Raw genomic sequence first — 11,895 nt, 5'->3', positions numbered from 1 at the left:
GTTCAATCTCGTTACCGGCAAGTCACTTTACTCGTTCCGTAACACATCATCCCGTGATCAACTCCTTGGTCACATTGCGCATATGATGATGTCCTACCGAGTGGGCCCAGAGATACCTCTCCGTTTACACGGAGTGACAAATCCCAGTCTCGATCCGCATAAAACAATAGATACTTTCGGAGATACCTGTAGTGCACCTTTATAGTCACCCAGTTACGTTGTGACGTTTGATACACCCAAAGCACTCCTACGGTATCCAGGAGTTACACGCTCTCATGGTCGAGGGAAGAGATACTTGACATTGGCAAAGCTCTAGCAAACGAACTACACGATCTTTGTGCTAGGCTTAGGATTGGGTCTTGTCCATCACATCATTCTCCTAATGATGTGATCCCGTTATCAACGACATCCAATGTCCATAGCCAGGAAACCATGACTATCTGTTGATCACAACGAGCTAGTCAACTAGAGGCTCACTAGGGACATATTGTGGTCTATGTATTCACACGTGTATTACTATTTCCGGATAATATAGTTATAGCATGAATAAAAGACAATTATCATGAACAAGGAAATATAATAATAATACTTTTATTATTGCCTCTAGGGCATATTTCCAACAGTCTCCCACTTGCACTAGAGTCAATAATCTAGTTCACATCGCCATGTGATTAACACTCACAGGTCACATCGCCATGTGACTAATACCCAAGAGTTTACGGTTTGATCATGTTGCTTGTGAGAGAGGTTTTAGTCAACGGGTCCGAACCTTTCAGATCCGTGTGTGCTTTACAAATCTCTATGTCATCTCCTAGATGTAGCTACCACGCTCTATTTGGAGCTATTCCAAACAACTGTTCTACTTGGAGCTATTCTAAATTATTGCTCCATTATATGTATCCGGTCTCTCTACTCAGAGCTATCCGGATAGGTGTCAAGCTTGCATCGTCGTAACCTTTACGACGAACTCTTTTACCACCTCCATAATCGAGAAAATTCCTTAGTCCACTAGTTACTAAGGATAACTTTGACCGCTGTCCTGTGAGCCATTCTTGGATCACTCTTGTACCCCTTGACTGACTCATGGCAAGGCACACTTCAGGTGCGGTACACAGCATAGCATACTGAAGAGCCTACGTCTTAAGCATAGGGGACGACCTTCGTCCTTTCTCTCTATTCTGCCGTGGTCGAGCTTTAAGTCTTAACTTCGTACCTTAAAACTCAGGCAAGAACTCCTTCTTTGACTGGTCCATCTTGAACACCTTCAAGATCATGTCAAGGTATGTGCTCATTTGAAAGTATTATTAAGCATTTTGATCTATCCTTATAGATCTTGATGCTCAATGTTCAAGTAGCTTAATCCAGGCTTTCCATTGAAAAACACTTTCAAAATAACCCTATATGCTTTCCAGAAATTCTACGTCATTTCTGATCAACAATATGTCAACAACATATACTCATCAGAAATTCTATAGTGCTCCCACTCACTTCTTTGGAAATACAAGTTTCTCATAAACTTTGTACAAACCCAAAATTTTTGATCATCATCAAAGCATACATTCCAACTCCAAGATGCTCACTCCAGTCCTTAGAAGGATTGCTGGAGCTTTGCATACTTATTAGCATCTTTCGGGATTGACAAAACCTTCCGGTTGTATCACATACAACCTTTCCTCATTAAAATCGTCGAGGAAACAATGTTTTGACATCCTATCTGCAAGATTTCATAAATAATGCAGTAATCGCTAATATAATTCCAACAGACTCTTAGCATCGCTACGAGTGAGAAAATCTCATCGTAGTCAACTCCTTGAACTTGTCGGAAAACATCTTAACGACAAGTCGAGCTTTCTTAATGGTGACATTTACCATCATTGTCCGTCTTCCTTTTGAAATCCATCTATACTCATTAGCCTTACGACCATCGAGCCGTTCTGCCAAAGTCTACACTTTGTTTTCATACATGGATCCTCTCTCGGATTTTATGGCCTCAAGCCATTTATTGGAATCCGGGCCCACCATCGCTTCTCCATAGCTCGTAGGTTCATTGTTCTCTAGCAACATGACCTTCAAGACAGGATTACGTACCACTCTGAAGTAGTACGCATCCTTGTCATCCTACGAGGTTTGGGAGTGACTTGATCCGAAGTTTCATGATCAATATCATAAGCTTCCACTTCAATTGGTGTAGGTGCCACAGGAACAACTCCCTGTGCCCTGTCACACACTAGTTGAAGAGACGGTTCAATAACCTCATCAAGTCTCCACCATCCTCCCACTCAATTCTTTCGAGAGAAACTTTTCCTCGAGAAAGGACCCGATTCTAGAAACAATCCATATTGCTTTCGGATCTGAATTAGGAGGTATACCCAACTGTTTTGGGTTTCCTATGAAGATGCATTTTATCCGCTTTGGGTTCGAGCTTATCAACCTGAAACTTTTTCATATAAGCGTCGCAACCCCAAACTTTTAAGAAACAACAACTTAGGTTTCTCTAAACCATAATTCATACAGTGTCATCTCATCGGAATTATGTGGTGCCCTATTTAAAGTGAATGTGGTTGTCTCTAATGCCTAACCCATGAACGATAGTGGTAATTCGATAAGAGACATCATGGTACGCACCATATCCAATAGGGTGCAACTATGATGTTTGGACACACCATCACATTATGGTGTTCCAGGCGGTATTAATTGCGAAACAATTTCCACAATGTCTTAATTGTGTGCCAAAACTCGTAACTCAGATATTCATCTCTATGATCATATCATAGACATTTTATCCTCTTGTCACAATGATCTGCTACTTCACTCTAAAATTACTTGAACCATTCAATAATTCAGACTTGTGTTTCATCAAGTAAATATACTCAACATTTACTCGAATCATCTGTGAAGTAAGAACATAATGATATTCACTGCATGCCTCAGCACTCATTCGACTGCACACATCAAAATGTGTTACTTCCAACAAGTTGCTATCTTGTTCCATCTTACTGAAAATGAGGCTTTTCAGTCATCTTGCCCATGTGGTATGATTTGCATATCTCAAGTGATCCAAAATCAAGTGAGTCCGAACGATCCATTTGCATGGAGTTTCTTCATGCATATACACCAATAGACATGGTTCGCATGTCTCAAACTTTTCAAAAATGAGTGAGTCCAAAGATCCATCAACATGGAGCTTCTTCATGCGTTTTATACCATTATGACTTACATGGCAGTGCCACAAGTAAGTGGTACTATCATTACTATCTTATATCTTTTGGCACGAAAATGTGTATCACTACGACCGAGATTCAATAAACCATTCCTTTAGGTGCAAGACCATTGAAGGTATTATTCAAAAATAGAGTAACCATTATTCTCCTTAAATGAATAACCGTATTGCGATAGACATAATCCAATCATGTCTATGCTCAACGCAAACACCAATCTCGGTGGTAGAGGGAGCGTGCGATGCTTGATCATATCAACCTTGGAAACACTTCCAACATATATCGTCAGCTCACCTTTAGCTAGTCTCCGTTTATTCCGTAGCTTTTATTTCGAGTTACTAACACTTAGCAACCGAACCGGTATCCAATACCCTGGTGCTACTAGGAGTACTAGTAAAGTACACATTAACATAATGTATATCCAATATACTTCTATCGACCTTGCCAGCCTTCTCATCTACCAAGTATCTAGGGTAATGCTGCTCCAGTGGTTGTTCCCCTTATTACAGAAGCACTTAGTCTCCGGTTTGGGTTCAACCTTGGGTTTCTTCACTAGAGCAGCAGCTGAATTGCCGTTTCATGAAGTATCCCTTTGTTCCCTTGCCCTTCTTGAAACTAGTGGTTTCACCAACCATCAACAATTGATGCTCCTTCTTGATTTCTACTTTCGCGGTGTCAAACATCATGAATATTTCAAGGATCATCATATCTATCCCTGATATGTTATAGTTAATCACGAAGCTCTAGCAGCTTGGTGGCAATGACTTTGGGGAAACATCACTATCTCATCTGGAGGATCAACTCCCACTCGATTCAAGTGATTGTTGTGCTCAGACAATCTGAGCACAAGCTCAACGATTGAGCTTTTCTCCCTTAGTTTGCAGGCTAAGAAAATCGTCGGAGGTCTTATACCTCTTGACGTGGGCACGAGCCTGAAATCCCAATTTCAGCCCTCGAAACATCTCATATGTTCCGCGACGTTTCGAAAACGTCTTTGGTGCCTCTACTTAAACCATTTAATTGAACTATCGCGTAGTTATCAAAACGTGTATGTCCGATGTTCGCAACATCGACAAACGACGTTGGGGTTCAGCACACTGAGCGGTGCATTAAGGACATAAGCTTTCTACTGATCGCATAATCGCTACTATCAACTTTCAACTATATTTTCTCTAGGAACATATCTAAACAGTGGAACTAAAGCGCGAGCTTACGACATAATTTGCAAAAGGTCTTTTGACTATGTTCAGGATAATTAAGTTCATCTTATGAACTCCCACTTAGATAGACATCCCTCTAGTCATCTAAGTGATCACATGATCCGAGTCAACTAGGCCGTGTCCGATCATCACGTGAGACGGACTAGTCATCATCGGTGAACATCTTCATGTTGATCGTATCTACCATACGACTCATGCTCGACCTTTCGGTCTCCGTGTTCCGAGGCCATGTCTGCACATGCTAGGTTCGTCAAGTTAACCCTAAGTGTTTTCGCTGTGTAAAACTGTCTTACACCCGTTGTATGTGAACGTAAGAATCCATCACACCCGATCATCACGTGGTGCTTAGAAGCGACGAACTGTAGCAACGGTGCACAGTTAGGGGAGAACACTTCTTGAAATTGTTGTAAGGGATCATCTTATTTACTACCGTCGTTCTAAGCAAACAAGATGCATAAACATGATAAACATCACATGCAATCAAATAGAGTAGTGACATGATATGGCCAATATCATATAGCTCCTTTGATCTTCATCTTCGGGGCTCCATGATCATCTTGTCACCGGCATGACACCATGATCTCCATCATCATGATCTCCATCATCGTGTCTTCATGAAGTTGTCACGCCAACGACTACTTCTACTTCTATGACTAACGCGTTTAGCAATAAAGTAAAGTAGTTTACATGGCGTTCTTCAATGACACGCAGGTCATACAATAAATAAAGATAACTCCTATGGCTCCTGCCGGTTGTCATACTCATCGACATGCAAGTCGTGAATCCTATTACAAGAATATGATCAATCTCATACATCACATATATCATTCATCACATCCTTTTGGCCATATCACATCACATAGCATACTCTGCAAAAACAAGTTAGACGTCCTCTAATTGTTGTTTGCATGTTTTACGTGGCTGCTATGGGTTTCTAGCAAGAACGTTTCTTACCTACGCAAAACCACAACGTGATATGCCAATTGCTATTTACCCTTCATAAGGACCCTTTTCATCGAATCCGTTCCGACTAAAGTGGGAGAGACTGGCACCCGCTAGCCACCTTATGCACCAAGTGCATGTCAATCGGTGGAACCTGTCTCACGTAAGAGTACGTGTAAGTTCGGTCCGGGCCGCTTCATCCCACAATACCGTCGAAAGAAGATTGGACTAGTAACGGTAAGCATATTGAACAACATCAACGCCCACAACTACTTTGTGTTCTACTCGTGCAAAGAATCTACGCAATAGACCTAGCTCATGATGCCACTGTTGGGGAACGTAGCAGAAATTCAAAATTTTCCTACGTGTCACCAAGATCTATCTAGGGAGAGACCAGCAACGAGTAGAAAGAGAGTGCATCTACATACCCTTGTAGATCGCTAAGCGGAAGCGTTCAAGTGAACGGGGTTGATGGAGTCGTACTCGTCGTGATTCAAATCACCGATGATCAAGTGCCGAACGCACGGCACCTCCGCGTTCAACACACGTACAGCCCGGTGACGTCTCCCACGCCTTGATCCAGCAAGGAGAGAGAGAGAGGTTGAGGAAGACTCCATCCAACAGCAGCACAACGGCGTGGTGGTGATGGAGGAGCGTGGCAATCCAGCAGGGCTTCGCCAAGCACCACGGGAGAGGAGGACGACTTGGGAGAGGGGGAGGGCTGCGCCAGAACTTCGTCTATGGATCCCATGCGCCTCCCCACTATATATAGGGGTGGAGGGGCTGGTATCTTGCCCTCCAAGTCCATTGGGGCGTTGGCCAAGGTGGGAGGAAAGAAATCCCATCATTTCCTTCCCCACCGATCGTTATCCCCCCTTTTTAGGGATCTTGATCTTATCCCTTCGGGATATGATCTTATTCCTTCTAAGGGGGGATCTTGGTGCGCCTTGACCAGGGGTGTGGGGCCTTGCCCCCACTACCCACGTTCATGTGGGTCCCCCATGCAGGTGGGCCCCACTCCGGAACCTTCTAGAACCTTCCCGGTACAATACCGAAAAATCCCGAACATTTTCCGGTGGCCAAAATAGGACTTCCCATATATAAATATTTACCTCCGGACCATTCCGGAACTCCTCGTGACGTCCGGGATCTCATCCGGGACTCCGAACAACATTCGGTAACCACATACAAACTTCCTTTATAACCCTAGCGTCATCGAACCTTAAGTGTGTAGACCCTACGGGTTCGGGAGACATGTAGACATGACCGAGACGTTCTCCGGTCAATAACCAACAGCGGGATCTGGATACCCATGATGGCTCCCACATGTTCCACGATGATCTCATCGGATGAACCACGATGTCAAGGACTCAATCAATCCCGTATTCAATTCCCTTTGTCTATCGGTATGTTACTTGCCCGAGATTCGATCGTCGGTATCCAATACCTTGTTCAATCTCGTTACCGGCAAGTCACTTTACTCGTTCCGTAACACATCATCCCGTGATCAACTCCTTGGTCACATTGCGCATATGATGATGTCCTACCGAGTGGGCCCAGAGATACCTCTCCGTTTACACGGAGTGACAAATCCCAGTCTCGATCCGCATAAAACAATAGATACTTTCGGAGATACCTGTAGTGCACCTTTATAGTCACCCAGTTACGTTGTGACGTTTGATACACCCAAAGCACTCCTACGGTATCCAGGAGTTACACGCTCTCATGGTCGAAGGAAGAGATACTTGACATTGGCAAAGCTCTAGCAAACGAACTACACGATCTTTGTGCTAGGCTTAGGATTGGGTCTTGTCCATCACATCATTCTCCTAATGATGTGATCCCGTTATCAATGACATCCAATGTCCATAGCCAGGAAACCATGACTATCTGTTGATCACAACGAGCTAGTCAACTAGAGGCTCACTAGGGACATATTGTGGTCTATGTATTCACACGTGTATTACGATTTCCGGATAATACAGTTATAGCATGAATAAAAGACAATTATCATGAACAAGGAAATATAATAATAATACTTTTATTATTGCCTCTAGGGCATATTTCCAACAGGAGCTTCATGCCAAGCTTGAGGCGGAAATGAGGCTGAAAGAGCTCCTTCGCGAGGAAGAACTAAAGTGGGCGCTTCGGGCTAAGGTCAGTAGAGTCGTTCAGGGGGACGCGAACACTCAATTTTTTCACTTGATCGCCAATGGTAAGCATAGAAAGAAGAGGATCTTTCAGCTTGAACAAGACGAGGGAACGATTCTTGGTCATGAAAACTTAAAGCAATATATTACTGAGTATTACAAGCAGCTGTTTGGGCCTCCAGAGGACAACTGTGTGTCGCTGGATGAGTCTAGGATTGAGGATACCTCAACTTACGGCTGTTGAGAATGATATTTTAGTAGCTCCTTTCTCTGAGAAAGAGTTTTTTGAGGCCATTTCCCAGACGAAGAATAATAAGGCTCCTGGCCCGGATGGTTTCCCGGCAGAGTTCTACAAGAAATGTTGGCACATTATTAAAGGAGATCTCTTGCCTTTGTTCAATGATTTATTCTCCGGCCAGCTTCACCTTTTTCAGCTGAATTTTGGAACGATAACCTTACTTCCCAAGAAGACAGAGGCAGTGCGGATTGAGCAATTCCGGCCTATCTGTCTTCTCAATGTTAGTTTCAAAAAATTTACCAAGGTCGGGACGAATAGGCTCACACAGATTGCGCATACTGTGGTGCATCCTACTCAGTCTGCTTTCATGCCGGACAGGAACATCCTTGAAGGGGTTGTGGTCTTGCATGAAACGCTCCATGAGATTCACACAAAAAAACTTAATGGCATTGTTTTCAAGGTGGATTTCGAGAAAGCGTACGACAAAGTCAAATGGCCTTTCCTTCAACAAGCACTACGCATGAAGGGTTTCGATGAAGTTTGGAGACGACAAGTCGAATCCTTCACGCAAAAAGGGAGTGTTGGAAGTAAAGTGAATGATGATATCGGTCATTATTTCCAGACACATAAGGGCCTGAGACAAGGTGATCCAATGTCTCATGTCTTGTTCAACATCGTTGTTGACATGTTGGCAATCCTAATAGGTAGGGAAAAGGAGGCCGGCCAGGTAGGTGGCTTGGTGCCTCATCTAGTTGATGGTGGTGTGTCCATTCTACAGTACGCGGATGATACGATCATCTTTATGGAGCATGACTTGGCCAAAGCGAGAAATATGAAGCTGGTATTGTGCCTGTTTGAGCAATTGACCGGTCTGAAGATTAACTTTCATAAAAGTGAGTTGTTCTGTTTTGGTAGAGCCAAAGAGAAACAAGATGCATATAAGCAATTGTTTGGTTGTGAATTGGGAGCACTCCCGTTCAATTACCTAGGTATCCCTATTCACCATCGTAAGCTGACTAACGGTGAATGGAAGTGTATCGAGGATCGGTTTGAGAAGAAACTGAGTTGCTGGAAGGGCAAACTCATGTCGTATGGAGGCCGGTTGATTCTGATTAATTCGGGGCTCACGAGTTTGCCTATGTTCCTTCTGTCCTTTTTTGAAGTACCAATTGGAGTTAGGAAAAGGCTGGACTTCTTTCGGTCTCGTTTCTTCTGGCAAAGTGATGAACTTAAGAGAAAGTACCGTTTAGCCAAATGGGACGTCATCTGCCGACCGAAGGACCAAGGGGGTCTTGGTATTGAAAATCTTGAGGTCAAGAACAGATGTCTTCTCAGCAAGTGGCTATATAAGTTAGCAGCTGAGACTGAAGCTACTTGGGCACAGATTCTGTGTAACAAGTACCTCCACTCTAAGACTTTGTCGCAGGTGACAGTCAGACCGACTGATTCGCCATTCTGGAAAGGGCTAATGAGAGTCAAAGCTACTTTCTTTAATAAAACAAAATTTATTGTTGGTGATGGCAACAATACTCGCTTCTGGGAGGATACTTGGCTGGGGGAAGCGCCGTTGGCGCTTCAGTATCCTTCGCTTTATCGTATTGTGCAGCGTCGTGATGCTCTGATTGCAACGAGTTTGCAGTCCACTCCCCGGAATATTCAGTTTAGGAGGGTGCTTGTTGGAGACCGGTGGGAAAACTGGCTTAATCTCGTGCGTAGACTGATGGAGGTTCAGCTTACGCATCAGCCCGATAAGTTGTGTTGGAAGCTTACTAGATCTGGGGAATTCACAGTCAAGTCGATGTATATTGATGTCATCAATTCTAGTGTGATTCCTACTTCCAAACATGTTTGGAAAGTTAAGGTTTCTCTAAAAATCAAAGTGTTTATGTGGTTTGTACATAAACAAGTTATCTTAACGAAAGATAATCTGGTTAAGCGAAACTGAACAAGATCTACTAGGTGTAGTTTCTGTGATCGGGATGAAAATATCAAGCACCTCTTCTTTGATTACCCGTTGGCGAAGGTCTTATGGCGTTCGGTGCAAGTTGCCTTTAACATTCCTCCTCCGCATTTGGTCAGGTCGTTATTTGGAACGTGGCTGGTTGGGATAGAGTCCGAAACAGCTAGACAAATTCGCGTAGGAGCGTGTGTGTTGTTATGGGCAATTTGGAACTGCAGAAATGATTTAGCTTTTAACAGAACAACAACTATTCATTTTTTGCAGGTTTTATTCCAGGCTACTGCGCTAATTCGTATGTGGTCCTTACTCACTCCGACGGAGGCCAGAGAGCGTTTGGTTACTGGATCTCTTCGGTGGGAGATGATAGCGCGGGATATCTTCAACCGGTTTGGATGGCGGTCATGTAATCGGATAGGCGACTAGTTTACCTATTCATCTTTTGCCAGCCGGTTGTGACTTTTGGGCCTTATTTGCTTTTGTTGCTTTTTGTGAGCCAGCTGCAGACCGCTAAACTCTGCTGAACTTATTTATTTATATAATTGTGGCCGTATGCATCTTTATGATGCAGAGGCCGGGGAGTCCCCTTTTCAAAAAAAAAGGCGAACGACATTGGTTTCATCAAAAGGTTACCATGAACAAGAAAATCACTTGTGCTTATCGATCACCGATGAGGGTCGACCTCACCGGATCAGCCGCCGTCCGCCACAAGAGCGCGGCAGAGTGGACACATAGCGTGCGAGCGGAACCACCTGTCGACACACTCGGCGTGGAAGCGGTGCCCGCACCTCGGCAGGCGCCGGCCGGTGTCGCCGTCTCTGAGCTCGCAGATGCACACCGCGCACTCCACCTTGCCGCCGTCCTCTGCCGACGCGCGGTGGACGTACACCGACAGCGACGTGAGGTCCTCCTTCCTGAGCCCTTTAGCCCGAGGCGACGCGCACGGCGAGCTCTCCCTGGAGGAGGGCGCAATGACCACCCCACCGCCGCCGGGAGCCGTGGCGCCTTCTTGAGCTCTCCCCGAGAAGAAGAGACGCCAGACGATGGCGACGAAGAAGAGCAGCACGACGACCACGTTGCCGACGATGGCGACCTTCACGACCGACCGGTTCACGTCCCACCCGGAATGCTGCGACGGAGGGGCCGCGCTCGCGTCAGACGTGAGCCATCGCCTGGCCATCAATGGCTTGGTTTATCAACGGAGACTCCGGCAGGAAGCACGGGAGTCAGGAGGTGCTTAGTTATGGGTTGGTTTGGCACGACAAGTATGACAACAACGAACATTTATTGAGTGGCGAAGGATGAAATGAAGGAGGCTGCGACAATGGAATGGACACGCGCATCGCCGACCCCACTGGAAACGACGATACTCTAGCATGCTTATTTAAAAGCCGCCGATAGCCGGCAACTTGTAGGACCTAGTAGTTGCAGCTGCTTCACTCGTGCCGTGCCGGCGCCGAGGACCTTGATCCGTCTGTACCGTGGCATCGCAACTGCAGGTCGGAGATTGTCGCCTACCCAAACTTGACGTCTCCAATATACTCTCTCCGTTCTAAAATAGATAATCTAATTTTATACTAAAGTTAAAATAAAATTGAGTCGTCTATTTTAAAACGGAGGAAATTTCTGTACTCCAGACTACTAACAACGAAATTGCATAGCAACATTGCGCGGTCATCCCGGGTGGTGTTGCCTCATCAACCTGTATATCATATTTTTCGGCATGCTTCCCCCCGGCCAGTTTGAGCATCCCGATGACTGATCGCCATGCTTTTCTCCGGTTACTTCAACCATCCTCCGTATGAGGTGAAAGTCTCTGAGTTCAAATAGGAATAATACGTGACTTCGACTTTTTCACTACAGTGTATCTTCCTTCTGGTTATTTTCTAATGCATTGTACGCCTTCTCTGCATAAAATTTATGAATGTGGCAACTCCGTCAGTCTTAAGATGATGTGCCGGCACAGTTTCTTGAAGTTGCTCATGGGATAGAGTCATAGAGTGTGCGTGCGTGTAGGGATGAGTGTATGTGCTTATGTTTGACATCTACGTTTGTAGAGTTATTTACCCAAAACACCATAGTTGGGGCTAGGGTAACAACTTGGCAGGACACAAAAAACCACCAACTCTGCGCCCTAACCTATAACGCGGAACACTGATTTTCTGATAAG

The 11,895-nt window shown here is 44.8% G+C and overlaps 1 protein-coding gene across 1 annotated transcript; it reads right to left on the bottom strand.

Moving 5' to 3' along the window:
- Nucleotides 1–10,231: 10,231 nt before the first annotated feature.
- Nucleotides 10,232–10,965, bottom strand: LOC119293636 (E3 ubiquitin-protein ligase EL5-like). Its single transcript, XM_037572030.1, has one exon. The coding sequence runs from the start codon at nt 10,903–10,905 to the stop codon at nt 10,417–10,419; it is 489 nt and encodes a 162-aa protein (XP_037427927.1). The 5' UTR covers nt 10,906–10,965; the 3' UTR covers nt 10,232–10,416.
- Between the last annotated feature and the right edge of the window lie 930 nt (nt 10,966–11,895).

The sequence above is a fragment of the Triticum dicoccoides genome, chromosome 4B (genome assembly GCF_002162155.2).
Source record: "Triticum dicoccoides isolate Atlit2015 ecotype Zavitan chromosome 4B, WEW_v2.0, whole genome shotgun sequence".
In the NCBI taxonomy this organism is placed as follows: domain Eukaryota; kingdom Viridiplantae; phylum Streptophyta; class Magnoliopsida; order Poales; family Poaceae; genus Triticum; species Triticum dicoccoides.
This window is presented reverse-complemented; position numbering and strand designations above follow the sequence as displayed.

Bases quoted from the DNA above. Each gene is read 5' to 3' on its own strand.
- LOC119293636 (XM_037572030.1), bottom strand. From the start codon at position 10,905: ATGGCCAGGCGATGGCTCACGTCTGACGCGAGCGCGGCCCCTCCGTCG.